Source organism: Choloepus didactylus, chromosome 9 (assembly GCF_015220235.1).
Source record: "Choloepus didactylus isolate mChoDid1 chromosome 9, mChoDid1.pri, whole genome shotgun sequence".
Taxonomy (NCBI): domain Eukaryota; kingdom Metazoa; phylum Chordata; class Mammalia; order Pilosa; family Megalonychidae; genus Choloepus; species Choloepus didactylus.
The window spans coordinates 102,404,636-102,423,904 of NC_051315.1; the positions used below are offsets into that span (position 1 = coordinate 102,404,636).

At 35.9% G+C, this 19,269-nt stretch overlaps 1 protein-coding gene across 1 annotated transcript in view; it reads left to right on the forward strand.

The window, feature by feature from the left end:
- The window catches only part of UNC80 (unc-80 homolog, NALCN channel complex subunit), a 244,241-nt gene that overhangs the window by 108,047 nt on the left and 116,925 nt on the right, over window positions 1-19,269 (forward strand). The window contains 3 exon segments of the mRNA XM_037850187.1: window positions 7,458-7,593; window positions 10,640-10,773; window positions 16,474-16,639. Coding sequence (XP_037706115.1) covers window positions 7,458-7,593; window positions 10,640-10,773; window positions 16,474-16,639 — 436 coding nt within the window.

Genomic DNA, 19,269 nt, shown 5'->3' on the forward strand with positions numbered 1-19,269 from the left:
TTCTAAAAAATGTTGCTCAAACATTTGCAGTTTAAAAATATAAGGGAATAAGTCTCAAAAATTGACAGAAGGTTTGGCTTGTCATACACACACATACACACACCAAGGACACATGGGTAGGTTTTTAACCAAATGTTGTCCTATACTGGATTTGGAGTGTGGAATTAAATGCCTACAACAAGCAGAGGACTAGGAATATCAGGGGAGATAGCCATGTGGATTCATTTCTAAAGAGGTCAGGACTTCTTCAAACAACATGGAGCACCAGGGAGCTTCCTTCAGAAGTTCCCAACATCTTGGCAGAGGAGCTCATTCATTCTTTTCTTCCAGTAGATCCCCGCATAGTGAAAGGTTTGATTGCAAAAAAATTTTATATATGACATAAAATATTGCTATGAGACTTACCATTAATACTGCTCCCCAAACATATGAAACCACTCAAACACAAACACACACAAAAAGCCTGTAAGCAACTTGAATGAAATACAGGTGTCGCATGTGGTTATTATATTTCCAAGAAACAAAAAGAACCCTAGTGTTTTTGTAGCTTGAGAGACAAACATAGGGTTTCTGTTCTGCTGTTGGAGGAATGTTACAAATAAGAGCTCCCATCTCCACCCTTCAGGGCCCAGAGGGGCTCAGGTCTACAGATTAGGAGCTACTACTGTACAGTGATGGGGCTGAACAACTTTTCTGCTCAGCATTTCTCTGCAGGTCAGATATATGGTCTGGGGCATGTAGTTGAAATATTTAAGCCACACCTAGGAAGCACAAAAACCTTCCACTAGACTTTTCCTGGGGTGGGGATCTATTACCCATCCCTGTCCAATATTTCAATTTCAATGATTCTTCTTGAAAAAATGAAGTTTTGAGAAAACTTGAGATTTAAGATTGTTCTGTGTACTATACAGCTCATTGTTATCAATGGTTTCTTCATTTAGTTTTGTTGAAGCTTATGAGTCTTCATGTGAATGACAGTGACTCAGTCAATATGATAGGCAGTGGCTAAAAATTTTCTCCAGCTAAAACTAAAAGTGCCTGCTGCTGCCCCTTTATTGGGGCGATGTGGAAATGGAATGGAAGGCTCCCTCTTTTATACTCTCAGTAACAGTTACCCTGCACTTCTTCTTTTTAAGCTATTAATGGATCCGTATGTAAATTATTTATTTAAGGTACATTTTCCCAGTAACTATAAACTTCATAAAAGAAGAGACTGTTCTATTTTGTTTTTTGCTATACTTCTGTACCAATCATAGAACCTATTACATAGTAGGCACTCAGTAATTAATTGTAGAATGAATGAATGAATGTTAGCAATGAAAGAACTTTGAAACATAGAAAGTCTTATACAAATACAAGGAGCTGATTTGGGGCTAGAACTCATATATGGTAGAGTATTTAAATAGAGCAATTTATAACTAAATCCATGATCAGTCATTTTGGGCCATACCCATTGCCCACTGTAGTGACACAAACACAAGTAGGAACCCTGTAGTGGAACAGAATGTGTCTTCTTCATTTCAAAGGTTGCAGAAGGGATATATGTCTAAATCTCTTTCCCATTCAAATTATGAAAAGTGAGAGACAAAAATTCTAGCTACATACCATTTTACATTGTAATTATGATGTTTGTTATTGAGCTCAGATGAAGAGTTTTGAAACCATATAATTTTGGTAAAGATCAACTCATTCCAGAATCAAATGATAAAAACTACCTTAGATGTAAAAGCGCTTCCTCTTGCTGCCCATTTTTATAGCTTTTACTTTCTATCACCCAGTCCCTTATTTCTTAGAACCTGTTTGTCTAAATCTCTTACTCACAATGAGATCTGAATTTTCCCCTTTTTATGAGTACTGTGCTTGCAAGAAGTCTTAGAAGTATGTGTCACAGGATACTGAAGAGAATTGAGGAAGAAACAGCTGGGGGTGGGATGGGGGTGGCAGGGGAAGGTGGCTTCCTCTGAGCACATTCTCTAAATGTGGCATCTTTTCAATAATTTGTGAAGTATATGTTTACCTGATGGTTGAGAAGACTAAAATGAGATGTTAGAGGCAGAAATGTGAAAGCAAGACTTGTGGGAAAGGGAAGGTAATCAGATGGTGCATTTATTTTGGTGGGCTCCTCATTCTTCCTCCGAGTAATGGTGCTGACCCTCTTTCCAGGCTCACTCACCCTGAATGTTAGAATGTACTGGCTCCTTTGGTTGGAAGATAAGTGGCCAAGCTATAGCCCATGCTTTCCCACTAACTGAGCACACTGCAAACCTGTTTATCTCTTTCAAATGTGATATCATTAAAATAAGGAGTAATATTTTCCAGCCACTTAGTTTTCATGGATGCTGTTTTAGAAACTTTGCTAAAAATCAAAGGTGACTCTTTTCTAGGAGAAACCAAATTCAGGTTTTTTAATTTAAAAAATAAGATGGAAAATTTAAATCATCAAGAGACAGAGAGTAGATGAAGGGTTTTTCTCACCTTTACCACCCTTTAAATTTTATCCAAACCCATATTAAAAACTTCAGCACTTTGCTGGTGAAATACCTTCCTATTTTCCATAAAAAAAAACTAGATAGTTTTGAATGTACCATCTCTCAGAGACATAAGAGATATAAAGTGTTTTCCTTCCAGTGTCCAATTCTCAAAGGGGAGAGTGTTCTCACCCCTTTATCACTTCTAGGACCAAAAAAGATAGGCAATTATAAATGACACTTCTATTACTTCACTTGAGGGAGTTTTCATGGCAGATCCTTTTCTTTTTTATTAATAACATTAAAATGCACATAAGAATAAATTTGGGAGTTTCTTGCAGGAATTTGTAAATTATAAATATATTTTTGTATATGCATAATTTATCACTCTAGGGAACAGACCTTCATGTGACTTACTTAAGGAAAAAAGACAACTGTCACCAAATGCCAATCCATTTATAATACTCAGTATAGGAAAAAGAATTAATTATATGATGAATTGGGTTTGACAGAAGGTTTCCCAGAACAATTTACCCTTTATGTTTTCCTTTCTACTGATAATAATTGGATGGGATGTTTGAGGCCTGAATTGGTCTGTTTTTTAGCCTGTTAAGCCAAAAGGAAGATGAATGATTAGTGACCATTTGTTTTTCATAGCTTACCGCTTGACATAAGATAAACAAACCAACATAATTGTTCTTAATTTAGTAGGAATAACAATTTACCATTAACAGGTGAAATTACCTTCTACCTCAACAATTTGTAGACCACCCATCTTCAGTTGATAATTTTTGTAATCTATTGATATTTATGTTGCTTTTTAAAATTTAATTGCTAATTCCAATTCTAACATTTCTCTATGTTTTATTAACTTTTATATAATGAAAAACACAATTGGTTTATTTTAGTAAGATTTAGGTTGAGAGGGTGCATAAACTGAGGCAGATTCCATTGGAAAATTATCAGGCTCTTCTTCTCGCTGCCTTTCCAATCTACTACTTCCAGACTGTCAGAAGGCTCCCAAGACAATGAGCTTTGTAGCCCAGTGTGATCAGGTCTTCCGGGATTCTGAATCCACTCTCCTCTTATCTCCTATCTTCCCATCCTTCTAATATGTATCAGAAGCTTAAAGAGATCAGGAGTCCCTTTCCCAAGATACACCTAATTTGGGATCTTTTAAAGTCAGTAGTGAAATTTTAGGCCACCAAGATACAGAATTAGACCACTTGTCACGGTTTTCACCTTTGGTTTCCCTCTAGGTTATTCCTTTACTTTCTTTCTAAAGCAGAACTTTTTTATCACACACACTGCTTTCAGTCCTTTATTGCTAAGACGGCTTTTTTTTTTCCTTTTTTCTTTTCCTTTTTTTTTTTTTTCCCAGAAGTATGAGTAATTTTGATTTGCCCAATATTTGTGAGTGTGAGGGAAGAATGGGTTTTGGATAAAATTGGCCAAATGCTTCAAAGTGGGAAGGTGTTTTGACCCCCTTTTACTGCCTGTCTGAAAGTAGAAACAGTTTAGGTGGAAACAGCTGTCAAAGCTATATTACCTCATTTGAGGAGGGTTTTATTGGCAGGCCCTTTCTGAAATAGCAGTCATAATTGCTAATCCCATTGGTTTCCTGCCAGAAAGGAAAACCCATCCATTATCTGCTGAGTATTACAGGGATCCAAAAGAAGAGTTTAACAAAAGGACTTCCCAAACACATGTTTTCAGGGCAAATGCCCCCTGACTTTCTTGCATTATTTGATGGTGTTGATGCCCCTGCCTTTCTCTTCTCTCTTGTCTTCCATGACCCCAATTCCCTGGACTCTCCTTGCATCTCTGTGCCCAGTCCTCTGTCTCCTTCCCAGATTCTCACCAGCCCCCATAAATGTAAACATTCCCCAGGATCTCTTATAATTTCTTCCCATATAATTTCTCCCAGGGTTATATTAACTCCTGGGTTTTCAACTGTTACCTGTATGCCAATGACAAAGATTTCTCTTATCCATAGCACTTTTCGGAGCCTGTGCCTGCTTTGCCAACTGTATTTTGGAGGCATTCCTTTAATACCCTGAAACTCAACCTGACCAAATAATGCCCTTCTCCCTGTCTGAACGCACACCCACCTGCAACCTTTCTGGCCTTTCCATTCTTATTAATAGTACCATCATCATGCAGATGACAGCCTTTGAGCATTTTCCAAGCCTTCTACCCCTATTAAGTTCCCCCTCTTCCATGTCACTGATGCCCCTTTAGGTCAGATCTTTGTTACTTCACATCTGGATGATTGAAGTATTTTTCTCTTTGTCTCCTTTCTGTTGCCCACCCTCACCTAATCTGTCCTACAGGCCAATAAAATGATCTTCCTGTGGCACAGCCCATCCAAAACTAGATCATTCATACTGATTTCTGAGCTTTCAGACTTGCCCCCTTCCAATTCATTCTCCAAACTGTTGTCAGAGTGATTAGGCTAAAATGCAAATCAGATTGTGTTTCTTAACTACTTAAAATGCTTAGGTGTCCCTCAATTGCCCTCAGGATAAAACTCAATTAATTGCTTAGCCTGGCATCACTACCCTCTTCACCACCTTTGCTTAAACCGTACTAACATTATGGATGGTGAAGATCAAATGCATAATGAACCTCTGCACCTAGAAGGTGTTCAATAATAGTCTATTAATTATATTAAATTATTGAAAGCAGGGCAGATAGTTTGTTGCTGCATTCCTGGCAGCTAGCACAGTGTCCCTCCAATGAGTCATCAAATTACTCCAACACTTAAAAACTACCTTTCATCATTCTTCAGAATGCAAAATGAAGTTCAGTTTTAAGCACCATTGGATTTAGTCCCAATCTACCTTTCCAGCCTTCCTGCCTGTTATTCCTTCTCACAAAATTGTGCTTCAACCAATTGATACATCTTCCTGAGTATGAATGTTTCGAGACCCTCCATCTAGAATATCCAACCTCCCCCTTCTCTATTGACCAATTTCCACGAATTCCTCAAAGTCTACAGCAGTGAGACTTCCCATAATTCTCTGAATTTAATTCAATCTTTCCATCTTCTGAACTTAGAAAACACTTTAAGTCCCATTTGCCAATTCACATGTTTCATTGGTATGCTATTACCTCCCCAACAAACTGTACACTCATGGAGGGAAAGAGCACAACACAGAGTCAGATGCCCTATGTTTGAGCCTCAGTTCAGTTTGCTGAGTGAAGCTGAACAAGTCTCTTAGCCTGTCTTACTTACTTATTTGCCAGACAGAGACCCTTTGATTGTGGGTTTATAATCTGCTAAGGCCCATTGAACTAAGACACAAATAATTTGGAACAAAGTGAAATAAAATTGTTTGTGTATGATAGCAACTTATTTGGCACTGGATTTCACTTAATACCTAACAAATTATCCCACTTAATAAATATTTGATGAATGAAGGAAGAGAGGAATAAACATAGCTCTGTGACATTTTTCTAGCCTTGGAAGAGACAAGAGCTCTAAATTATTTTCCAAGTAGTATCCCAGACAAGTTCATTTGTTGAGTGACCCTAAGCCTTATGAACTGTGAATTTAATTTAAATTGTTTAGTTACAACTTCCTAGAAGGATCAATTTCATTTTATTTTTCTTTGGGTTTCACTATTCAGTTTGTTGGCTCCACTCCAGACTCATGATTGCATGTCCTTTTCCTTTAGAAGTGCTCTCCAAAATAGTGGCATCAGGACAAGTATTTTGTTGTGGTGATGGTTTTTGTTTTTGTTATGTTTTGTTCTGTTTGCTTAAAACTTCTCATGTTAGCAGCCAAAATTTTAATATCCTGCTATAGCTTTTTACACTGAAGTCTTGTTGGTTTGTTTATTCCCTCAGATTTTTAGTTCCTTGCTTAATTGCAGAGTTTAAGGAGACCTCTTTGTTTCCAGATATCCAAGTCAATTGCACAAGTTGTATTTTCATTTGAAGAGTTCTAGACATCTTTGCTTGTTGGTTTCCAGTAGTGAGTGTCATTTCTTGCATGCTCAGAATTTAATAACGTTTCTAAATATTTGAAGAGGAAAATGAAGGAAGAAAGTAAAGAAAATTAGCTTGAATTTTGCTCTTAGAAAATAAACAACAACTAATGCAGAGAAAACAAAACTGTCAAACCCCGAGGTAAGCACTCATTTTAGCCTTTGCCCTGCCTCACTTCCTAAGCCTGTGTCCTTCCATGACTGCATACAGCATGTAGTTGGAATATAAAAAAAAATTAGACAAAGTCAGTGTTTTTGTCTCTTCTGGTGGAAAATTCCTTTTGGTAAATCAGACAATTGTGCATAACCATTCAGAAGAACAGAGAGCAAGGGTTCAATGAAAAGTTTGGAAAAGCCAACATTATCCATGTGCTGTGTTATTAAAAATCATATTTCTAACCTTGTTGTTGGGTGCTCTACCAAAAGAAAAATTAGTATTTCTTACTGACTCATAGAGTACCATGGAGGAAAGAAGGGAGAAACATAATCTATAATAGAATCCAATGAGTGCATACATACTTGGAGATATAAAATTTTGGCACCAGAATTTTTGCAAAACTCCAAACCCTTTAACAAGATAGTGCCAGTCTCATAAAACAGCATAATCAGAAGCACTCTGAGGAATTGTGGCTTCTTCTTTTTCACTTCCACAAAATCCTCCATTAAAAACAACCACATACTCCCTTGTATCAGACACATAAAATAGATGACCTTTGAGTGAGTAGAAATATTTTCTGAGAAGTTTCCATACAAATGTACAAAGAAAACATTCCAGTTCCTACAAGTCTTTGGATTAAATGATCTTGAAGATATTGTCAATGTTGTCTGCCTGGGTTTCCACATTGAAACCAGGGTGGTAGTAGCACCGCTGCATAAAAGGGAGGTTTATGCTGGAAATAATTCCATTAGTTGGTTGATTATATTCTCTGTAATGTGAGAGCCTCTTTCAGAGCCTGACATACCTTGTGTTGTTTCATTCCTTTTCTCCCCATGGCAGGCAATTGGCGTCCGATTGAATGAGCTATGCCACGGGGAGAGTGAGAGCCCAGCCAACCTGTTGGGTCTTATTTATGATGAAGAGACCAAGAGGAGACTGAGAAAAGAGGATGAGGAGGAAGACTTTTTAGATGACAGTAAGGAGACTCCCTTTACTACAAGAACCCCTGCTTGTAAGAACCTCTGCTTTAGGAGCACTTAATATTTCTCTTTCCTCTCTCATATTCTTACCACCTTCCCATGTCTCCCCACTGCACCCTTTCCCTTCTTCCCTGTGCGTGGATGTAGCATGTGCATAAAGCCACAGAAATAGAAAGCAAGATTCAGAAAGAGAAGAATATACACAGGCTGAGAGCTGCAGGCATTGTGGGACACCCATTACTTTTTAGTCTGATTCTTGCTATGCTACAAAGATTCGTGTCAGGTCTCTCTGAGAGATCTTTCTCTGAGAGAATATAGTTGTGGAAAATTACTATCCCAGAAAAGGTTTTGTTAGTTTTGTGTTCAGTTATTGCTCTTGAAAATAAAAAACATAAAACCAAATAGAATTGAATATGTAATGCTTTCCAAATCACTCAGAGATTAAAATATTTAATTAGAGTATACTAGAGCACTTAACATGAAATTGAAATAGTAAAAGATCCAGGAATATTAGAACTGCTATGTCAGCTGTACTATAGTTATTTACTACAATTTAGTCCCATCTTAGAAGAGTAGAGACAAAGAGATTCCTGTTACATCCTCCTCCAATACCATTTTGTGCATACATGTGTTCTGTACCACACAAGCTTGCGTGTATGTGTACCACTGCTTTTTATGGAGTATAAAATTCCAGTTATGGTTATGTAATTAGTATCTTTGTATGATGAAGATAGATGAGGTCTCTTCCTCTTGACCTACCTTGGTGGTTTGAAACTTCAGCTCCCTGCTTGTATCTTTAGGGATGTTCTTAGTTAAGCAATGCCAAACCCGCTGTATCCTTGCAGTCATGAAATGTCAAAGGATGGTTGTACTATAAAATTGGACAGAGCTAAATAATAATCAAAGAGAACTTGTCATCTTCCTTTCTACTTTTATATCAAGAATTTTTTTATCTGCATCTTTTCTTCATCACTGCCCCATTCTAAGCCCTTGTGAAGTCACAGCACATCTTCTGGGCAAAAGACAAATTCTCACATCCATTCTTCAGTCTAATGGTGAAAATTGAAAAGTTTTCCTCAACTTCACAGAAGTCTAGATCATCCTAAAATGACTTGGAGAATTGGTCTGATCCGTAGTAGGACTTAGGATTATCCAGAAATCAGAGAATGTAGTGAAGGCTTGTCATAAGACCCTTTCAACTCAAAGACATTCCCAAAGGGTCCTTCAGAACAGGGAGGAATTGAAGCAATTTTACATTGATGCATTCTCATAGGCCAAAAGGAACTCAAGTCTCCATGAGACCACATCAGTATCATTTCCCAATATATTATGCCTAGTATTTTAGCTTTATGGTGGGACCATGTGGAAATGAAGCCTTGTTCATTGTAATAGGATATTTCAGATGACATCATGAAAGAGCCTGAAATAAAAGCAGCTCATTGTCTATAGAACTAAGGGGAAGAATCTGGATGATTGCCTCGGGAGTAAAAGGAAAAATCCAGAAGTTTGTACTGAACGTCTAGTGTTAAATTATTTTTTAAAAAGGGTTGCAAATCCAGGAAATTTCTAGAGTCATGTAGCCTCCACTGAATACAAGATTGATTTAAATCTGATTATTTCTACTTTCAAGTCAATACATACCTCATTTGATTTAAATCTGATTAGTTCTACTTTCAAGTCAATACATACCTCATTTTGCATTGAAAGCTAATTGTGGTGCAAACAAGTATCAGTCTAGAAATTCTATAGGAGCTTGTCTCTTCCATTCTTAACAAGAGGCAATGACCCCAACCACACATCACTTCTGGAGAGAAAGAAATGGTTTGCATGAGGAAATTATAGTTCAGATGTCTTAAAAAAGACCATAATTTCTTCCTGCCCTCAATATAAATCATGAAGTATATATTTTATTCCATTAAGGAAACCTAATCACAAAAAACATTTTAGAGATATTTTAGGAACGTTGATATATGATGATATTATGATGACTGTAGGACTTGATTCATGCAAAATAGGTAACTATTTTCTTTCTTTTATGAGAGGCAGATCTTAGGATAATCATAAAGTATGTATTTTGTTCTATTAAGAAAGCCTAATCACAGAAAACATTGTAGAGAGATTTTAGGAATGTTGATATATAATATATGATGATATGATGACTGTATGACTTGATGCATACAAAATAGATAATTATTTACTTTCTTTTATGAAAGGCAGAAAGCCGCATGGCTTTGGTCTGCTCTTCTGAACACTGATGAGTAATCAATACACTTCTGTATGATTTATGATGACACATATCTGAAAACAAATCCTGAATTTTGAAAGTCTCTGTTGTGTTACCTCAGCCATTATCTGACTTTATAGCAAAATCCATTATTTAGCCTAAGGTGGATGCAATGTTTTATTCATTCAAAGAACAGTATTATTCAGAGCAGAGGAGAATATTTGCATACCTCTAGTGTAGCTATGCATTAATATAACAGGCTAACTATTGCAGCTAACTCTAAAATATAGCTTATTAGATAAATATGTCCTGTCTGTGCTGCAGAGACACATCTGGACAAGAGCCGGAGCAATCCTCTACTCTCAGACCATTGAGACAGCCATCCCTCTTAAAATGAACTGACAAGAATTTTATAGTTCCAACTCTGTTTCACTGCCACATACATCATTTAAATCTTATTGAATAGTAAGGTGAAAATCTTCTGGCAAGATTGCTTTCCATTTCTGTATTTTTTAAAGGTTTTCTAGTTCAGTGAAGCTGTGTTTTGTAACTATGATGCTTTAAGAAAAATTCTTTATTTCTGTTTGACTGATATGCTAATACTTGAGCCATCATTATAGAATTGCAAAATAGAGGGAGAGGCATATGATAATGTACAGATTATGTAAAGGGAGTAGTGACCTCTTGAATTGGGCATGTGTAAGTAATGTTCTCATACACAATTTGATTTTACACATATGAAGCTCTGTCCATCAATCCGTGCCACTCTCATTTTTCATTGATCTGTTTTCTTATGAAAGAATGCTTTCATTCCATAGGTACTGTGAACCCTTCTAAATGTGGCTGCCCTTTTGCCTTGAAGATGGCAGCATGCCAGCTTCTCCTGGAGATTACCACCTTCCTGCGAGAGACCTTTTCTTGCCTGCCCAGACCACGCACTGAGCCGCTAGTGGTAAGTAAACATGCATGTCAGTAATCAGGCTACTTGGAGAGGCCAGATGTGTGGCTAGGTTTTGAGTATTCATAATTTCCTCAAATACCCAATGACCAAATATATTGAATAATTGAAAACTTAAACCAAGGGATTTTCCTATATAAAAGAAATGTTCTTTTCTCTATTAGAAAAATAATAACTCCAAAGTTAACCTGGAAATTACTAAAGATAGCACTACTGCGTAAAGTAATTGGTTGACCACTGTCACAGTTATGCTAGGAATACCTGAGAACCTTTAGGTTCCTTTACATTGCAAAATATGAGTAGTTTTCTGGCCAAATTTTTTCCAGAAAAGTCACTGACTATTTTTTTTATACTAACTTCATAAATCCATATAAAATTATGCTTCCAATGAGTTTTTCTCATGTAAGTAATGGGTGAAAATATGGAAGTGTTTAGCATAACATCCCCAAATATGTTTTTATTCCTGTAACACTTTTTATGAATTATGGATAGGGGGAAAATGACCACACAGAGACACAACACACCTACGTACACATTCAAGTACCATTAGGGTCTGGTTGTTTAGTTAAAATACAAATAGTGTGCAAGAGTAAGGTATCTAAACAAAGCATGTAGTATGGGGCATACCTTGGAGTCTCTTTTCCTTGGTTCTCAGATCCCTAATGGGCAACAAATATCCAGTGATTCTTTCATCATAGGCATCATCCAGCCACAGTTGGGAAACCAAATTCTTTTTTTTAACATAATGCTTATACGACTCTCCCAGAAGACTTATAGTGACAAACTACATGCTTCCCCCTAAGTGAATTTGACAGTACTCTAGCTCTCCTGCCTTTTCAACTGAATTCAGCATGGGCAGGGCCATATCCCCAGCCTGCGGGTGGGGTGGGGAGGAAAGAATCAGTGCTCTGCTGTCCCTGAAACAGTCCCTCTGCCTCTCACACCCTAAAACATAAAATGGATAATTTAAGGTGTAAATATTTATGGGGAAAATATATGTTTATGTTAAAAGAAACATATTCACATCTGGAGTGTACCATTTGGATATTGGAAAGGGAAGTTCCTCCTACCTCCTTTATTTAATTTCATATAACGCGGGCCTTTTTGTTTGTTTTTGTTTTTGTTTTCTTTCCCCCTAAGATTCCTTTTACATAGGGGACCTATTAATGCCTTGCAGAAATGCTGTGTATCCAACATTGCATTCTGGAGAATAATTAAGATGAGTCCTTTCACCCTTTTCATGTTCATGTGCAGTTGCAATTGTTTCTACCTGTTCATCCCGAGTAAAACCAGAATAAAGGGAGGACTGGCTACTTTTTGATGGCTTTATTTCTGTCTTTTTTTTTTTTTTGGTCAGTTTTTTTTTAATTTCTTTTTTTTTAATTGTTGAGAATCTTCTCACTATCACAAAAATTGCAAAGCTGAGGCCTAGGGAGGTTGGTAGTTTCCGTGCTGTTTGTTCAGATGGCTCTGGGTCCTATTTTGAGCTGCTCTTGCTCTGTTACCTGCAGCTCAGTGTTTCGATTTGAGGCATGACAGAGATTAGGGGTTAAGTAGCCAAAGTACCAGAAACGTTACTCTCCCAGCCTCAGGGCCACTCTCCCACCTGGTAATTCCGAGAATAAAATTGTGTTTTTTGAAATGTTCAACACCTCATGTTGAATCATTTCATGTTCCAACATTTCATGATGAAATGAAAATAGCTTCTTTCTAGATTTTCTGATTGCACAGTTCTGCCATAAGTGATCAAAGTGGACTTTTAATGGGGATGGGGGAGTGCATAGTTTCTCCCGTGGGGTTGTTTCTTTGAGATCATACTTGGTCTTTTAATTAGGTAATTCAGTACTAATTAGAGGCAAGGATCAAGGTACATTCTTATTTTGAAGCTGTAGGGAGAAGCTGGTTCTCTCCAACCTAGGCCTTTACTTTCTGAATCATCACCTTCACTATTCCATTGAGACTGTTCGATAAAATCCAACTAAGGCCACCACTCAGTCTATGTTCTTAGTCACAGACAACAAAATATCTGACCTGTAGGCCCCATCAGTGTTATCCCTATCAACATTCTAATTATAGTGAAGTTTTCATAAAAGCACAGAAGTAAATCTACTTTTAAGTTTTTAGATTTTTGTTTACCATTTTGATTCACTGATAAAAAATCTTAAAGTTTGACTCAGTTATTTTTGTTCTCTCTTTCAAAGTTATAATGTCTTTTATGATTCAAATATAAATCTTTAAAAAAAAATTACTGTATAACCAGCTAGAAGACTAATAGTCTTCTAAGACAGTCTGCCAAGAAATCTGATGGAAAAAGCCTGCAGTCAACAAGAGGAAAGTTTTCATTTCTTCATTGCCTTTAACTAGGTCTCAGGAAACTTTTATTCCTTACACCAAGATTTTCATTGTTCAATGGAGGCTTGTGTACTGTGTTGGGTTGTAATTTTTATAAAATAAAGGAAGAAAGAAGTTTTCTCTCATGTTTAAGCTATTTAACTATTGTTGGTAGTAAAGAAAACTCAAACCACCTTGTAACAATTAAATGCTTAAAATTGTATTTTTTTGAGAAATTGTGCTAAACAGTGACTATATAGGTTGATAAATATTGCCAAAGTGAAATATTGTAAAGGTTTAACAAAACATTTGCTGCAAGAGTATTTATTGGCCTTTGGTGTGTTTTACTAAATCAGTAACATTTTTAATAGCAGTAAAAATAATGATCTCCTTCAATGTACAGACTGTTATAGGTATAAGGTAGTAAAAGAATCATATTTGAAGCTATACATTTTCTGGGATCTGGAGCCTGGAGATGGGGAGGATCAGGGACTGAAACTTTCTTACAGAAAGTCTGATAGAAATGCCATGAGGCCATTTCCAAAATGAAAGACATTTTCATGTGAAATATCTGTTTGAATAAGTCCTAGTCACATCCAAAACACAGAAGAGAAAGCAAAAGTACTTTATTATTAAGTACAGTAATTAAGGTATTTTGTGGCTGAAAGTCAAAGGTTAAAACAAAAAGAAAAAAAAACTTCAAAAGGTATAAAAACTTTTTGCTAAAATTTTTTTCAACTTAATTTTTCCTAGATAGTTCCCTAGATATGACTTAAACTGTGTATTTTTCTTAAGGAAGTAATTTCTGGTAGTGTTTTTATTAGCCCTTTTTGTAAGGGATATGCATAAATAATATACAAAAAAAAAAAAGAAAAAGCAGCATTTGACAAGATTGATACTCATAAAAGAGCATGATAATCTAATTTTTCTCTAAATATTATCTTCCAAACCTAAGAACAATAAAGACATATTTTCAAATAGAGAATTTCCTTTGTTAAACTTTTCGTCTATTAAAATATTTCCCAAATAAATTAATGAAATCAATATCCAAATGACCAAGCAATATGGAATTAAAAATATAATGCCCAGCAAATGAATAGATAAATCCATAACAATAAAGGAAAAAGGTAGTAAGATGGTCTCTGTATAACTGCATTTGTTTGTTCGGAAAAATAGCTTTTTTTTTTTTTTTTGTGCGTAGTTGTGCTAGAAGCTGTACTAACCATACCAAGGGAATTTAACAAATCAGATTATAAAGAATATTCTGCTGGATGCCAAATGTTCCTAAAGTTAAAAAATCGGAAGCAAAAGACAATTGATATGCTAAGACTGAACTGATAAATGTTTGTTGAGAGCAGACTGTACAACGTGCTGGGGGCATTGAGGAATACAGAGATGAATATATTATAATAGGAAAACCAATGCATAGAAACCATTTCCTGAAGCAAAATATAAGAGTGGCCCTAAGATAGCAGCACAGAACCCAAAGAAATGGCTAGAAAAATCCAAGGACCCTTCCTAGGAAGGGTCATATTTGAATGTGGCTTTGAAAGATAAGTGGGATTTTGATAAGCAGATAAAAGAAGAAATTAGGAGGAGAACCACTTTTGAGAATCAAAATTGTTATATTACGTCTTTTTGTACTAAGGACTTTCTCTAATTAAATTTGGCTATGAAAATAGGAAAAAGATTAGGTTATTTTCTTCCCTGAAAGGGGTTAGTTTCAGGGAAGCAATTGTGTTCCTAGAATGTTTTTGGCAATATTAAAATAGATTTCCTGTGTTTCCTTTATTTTTCTAGATGTGATATGATTTTGTGAGTACTAGGGCATACCCTCTGTTCTTAACCCAGAGAGAAAAAAAGACTCAACATATAAAGACTAAAATTTCATCTCATTGATGACAATTAAAAGCAAAAGATTTAATCTTGGAGGAAACTGCTTTTCTAAAAATATTTTTGTTTGTTTTCCAGATCAATTTTAATCTGCAAGATTGTATTTATAATTAGAAAAAAAATACTGTATTAAAAACAAAGTCAGCATCTTATATGTATTTTTATTTGTTAGGTTCTCCAAAATGCTTCTTAGACTAATGATTAATAAATATGATCTTCAGCATGAGCAAATTTCTATTTACAGAGCAGGTCAAATTTTTAATTTGGGATCTCATAGGCCAAACTCCTACTAGATTATTACCTACCCCAAAGCTTACTTTAGCACTTGGGGTCAGCAGACAGTGATGGAATCCCTTTTACTCTTGGGTCTTCCTATCAGAGAGTGAGAAATTCCCCCAACATATGATCCTGTTTTGAGCCTGTCTGGCCCTTACACATGTGGTTTCTTAAGCCTAAGCTGACTTTCCCCATAGGTTTGCCAACCTGATTTTACTTAATCTTCAAGATTTAACTCAAACATTAAGGCTGCATTTGTTTTATATTTATACTGTAACAAATTACCGCAACATTAAAACATTGGCTTAAAACTGCACAAATTTATCTTAGCGTTCAGGAGGTCACAAGTCCAACATGGGTGTCACTGGGCTACAATCAGGTGTTGACAGGGCTGCATTCTTTGCTGAGGGCTCTGGGGGAAAATATGTTTCTTTGTCCTTTCTAACTGCTAAAGGCCATCTGCATTCCTTGGCTCATGGCCCCTTCCTTCATCTTCAAAGCCAGTACCATAGCTCCCTCCATAGTCACATCTTCCTCTGACCACAGCCTGGGAAGTCTTTCTACTTTTAAGAATGCATGTGATTGAATTGGATATATCTAGATAATCCAGGATAATTTCCCTATCTCAAGGTCCTTAACCTTAATCACATCTACAAAGTCCCTGTTGCCGTATATGGTAACATATTTACAAGTCCCAGGGTTTAGGGCATAAACATCTTTGGGGGGTCTTTATTTGGCCAACCACAGCTCTAAGTCTGATTTCTAAGCTCCTACTCTCTCCCCCATGGAATTTACCACACCATATTATCGTTGTTTGCCTTCTCAGTTTCTCTGTTAGGATTCTGAGTTCCTTTATAGCAAAAACCCTTTCTTATTTATCCCACAGTACTCAACACATACATACTCAACACTGGGTCTTTTCAATAAATAGATTAACACCAAGGATACAGCCAAAACTGTGGACAAACAGGAGAAGAAACTAGTTCTGCATCTGGAACAAGGTCTATGCTTTTGTAAAATGAAGCATGTAAGGAAAAGGGAGAAACACCACAATCCAAAATTGGCATTAGGTAAAGGGATATTTAGCTGTTTAATTGCAGTTCAGTGTAATTCAAAATTGAGGGAGGTTTACCTCAATACCAATGTAGTGCTGGGGAGATACCAGCATTTACATGCTCCTCACTGACATGCCAGGACCTGGAGAGCTGCAGACTTCGTTTGGATCCTGAGTTGGACCGACATCGATATGAGAGGAAGATCAGCTTTGCTGGGGTCCTGGATGAAAATGAAGATTCAAAAGATTCCCTCCACAGCAGCAGCCACACCCTCAAATCTGATGCTGGTGCTGAAGAGAAGAAAGGTATGGGAACACAAGTATTTAAAGTGCCAGTGTTTCTCCTAGGGTATTTGGTTTCAGGTCTAAATTTATGAATTGTGTGTCCAAAGGAAGTTCAAAATTGTTGGCTCTGTAGTGTATTAACTATTTAGGCTCACTGAGGCATGAAACCATGCTAGTGAGATAAACCATTATTTTACGTACCAATAAGAAAGGAAAAACACTCCCAATTCAACTCTATCACCATGCATTCTCATAACTTAATTTATGTTTTATTCTTATTGAAAGAGGACATTTGGGCTTAACTGGACATAGGGCTTTTGTTGCTGTTGTTGTTTATGATATATCATTTGTAAGCAGCCAAGGAAAAAAAGGAAATTAAAAACAAAATAAATTAGTTAAAATTTTTTAAAAAACATTTTCAATTCTGAGTTCAATTTTTCTTCATCACTTCTCAATTCAGAAAAGTCAAAGTCTGTGTTTTGCTATACAGTATTCTCCTCTGTGCCATCAGTGTGATACATCATTTCTTAAATGAGTCTGTAAAAGAAATAAAGCTATTTGTGCTAGTTACTTAAGCAAATTTGCAATTGTATGGAGCTGGTTTACCTTCAATCCATGCTTCAGGAATGTTGCTAAACACATTATTTACAACCTCACCCTTCCTTCCTACCCACTACCATTTGGTTCATAGGGGTCAAAAGACACTGGTGTTCTTTCTGTAAGTTTTGTTGCTGGTCCTTTAGATGTTCCCACGGGCACAATGACAAATGTGTCACAACGTTTTCTGGAACAAGTAATCTTAAATTGTCATTATTTGTAAGGTAATCTTAATTTCATTTATGTTAAAATATGAAAAAACTGTGCGTCTGAAAATGGGTGAACTACCGAACTAGCTATGTAACCTTGTCCAAGTTACTTACCTACTAAGCTGCAGTATTTTTTCTCAGTAAAGATGGGTAATAACAGCTACTACATTGTGCTTTTGAAGGTTTTAAATGAGACAATACAAGTGAAGTGCAAACTCAGTACCTGTTTCTTAGCAGGTACGCAATAAATCATGTCATTGTAATTTTTTAGGTCATGAGCATATAGAACAAAACCCACATAGAAAATCCTAAGTAATGTAAAGAATGCAAACTTTTAAGTTGTTCTCTAGAGGCTCCTTTAAACTGTTGATTTCAGTATCTGATCTTGTATTGTGTCTTAAACTCCATTGCCTATCAATATTTTTCTAATTAGTATCAGTTAAAATAACTGCAACACATTTGTAACAATAGTCAAAGATAATTTTTGCATTGAAGTATTTTCTAGTGTCCGTATAGACAATGACTCAATAAATGTTGAATAATACTTTTAAAATGAATGATTCTCGTGAGGAATCATCTTATGTAAAGAAAACTTAAAATCATATAAGGAATGGATATATGCTAGGAAAAGTTTGAATACTTCAGTGTCGTATTGTTGTCAAGACACTTTAAAATTGCAAATAGTCATTATATGTTACTGTGTTGAATTTATGGTGAACAAAGACCATGTTATACAAAGGATAAGCCAACTCGGGTAATTTCTGAGTATGTAGAAGTATCAAACCAACATTTTTCCAAATATCACTACTTCAGACAAAGAAAAATGGTATGGTGAGAGACTTGCTGCATCTTTTAAACATATCCCAAAGGTATTTTAATTTAGAAGGCAGTCTTTTTTTCGTCCGTTCAAAGTTATATGATAATTATTGTTTAAAGTAGCTAAAAGAAAAAATTCCTAATACTGACATAGTTACACTTGAGTAGAATAAATTCTACACCATTTAAAAAAATGAAGTTTCAAATTAATTTTAATTGTCTTTGATGCACAAACACACAAATTCTCAGTATTTTTCTCCTCACAGAATGGTTATGTTAATATTTGAAAGTCATTTCATAAATGAAGAGCAAAAACACTGAAACTATAAAGGAAGAAGCTATCCAATAAATGTCTTTTACCAGGTTGGCAAGAATCTTCCTAAATTCCTAAATATTCCGAAATATTCTAAATAATCTAAATAATCTAAATATTATTTAGATTCGTAAATATTCTTTGTCCATTTGATAGCTGATATCAGCTACTAAAACCAGTGAGGAAAGGGGGACCATGGGAACCCTACTCATTCAGATTATTATAATTTTATTAAAAATTACATACCACCTGTTTTTAATAAAAGTTCTTGAGAGAAACAACCTAAGGACAATTCACATTCTACCAAGGGAAACTAATGTGAAATAATCCTTAGACCTAAAAATGGCTGCCTAAAAACCTCTGAAGAAGAAGCCATCAAATCATTTTACCCGTATTCCAAACATAAACTAAGACTAGTATTCCAAAATACAGACACCAAGACTAGCCTGATCATTCAGCAACTATCTGTTGAGTACCTGCTGTGCGCTAGGTACAGCTGTAGATGACCAGAATAAGGCAATGAACAGGAAAATTTCCCTACATATATTTTCATTTATAGTAACTAGTAGCTAATAACAAAATAGAAAGTGGCCTAAAATATTAGACTTTCAAGTAGAGATAAGAAATATAAAGAAAAAAAAAATTAGGGTTAGGGAATTGATAGTGACCCAGAGTGGAAGGGAAGTGGTCACAGAAGATCCCCTCTAAGTGGTGAT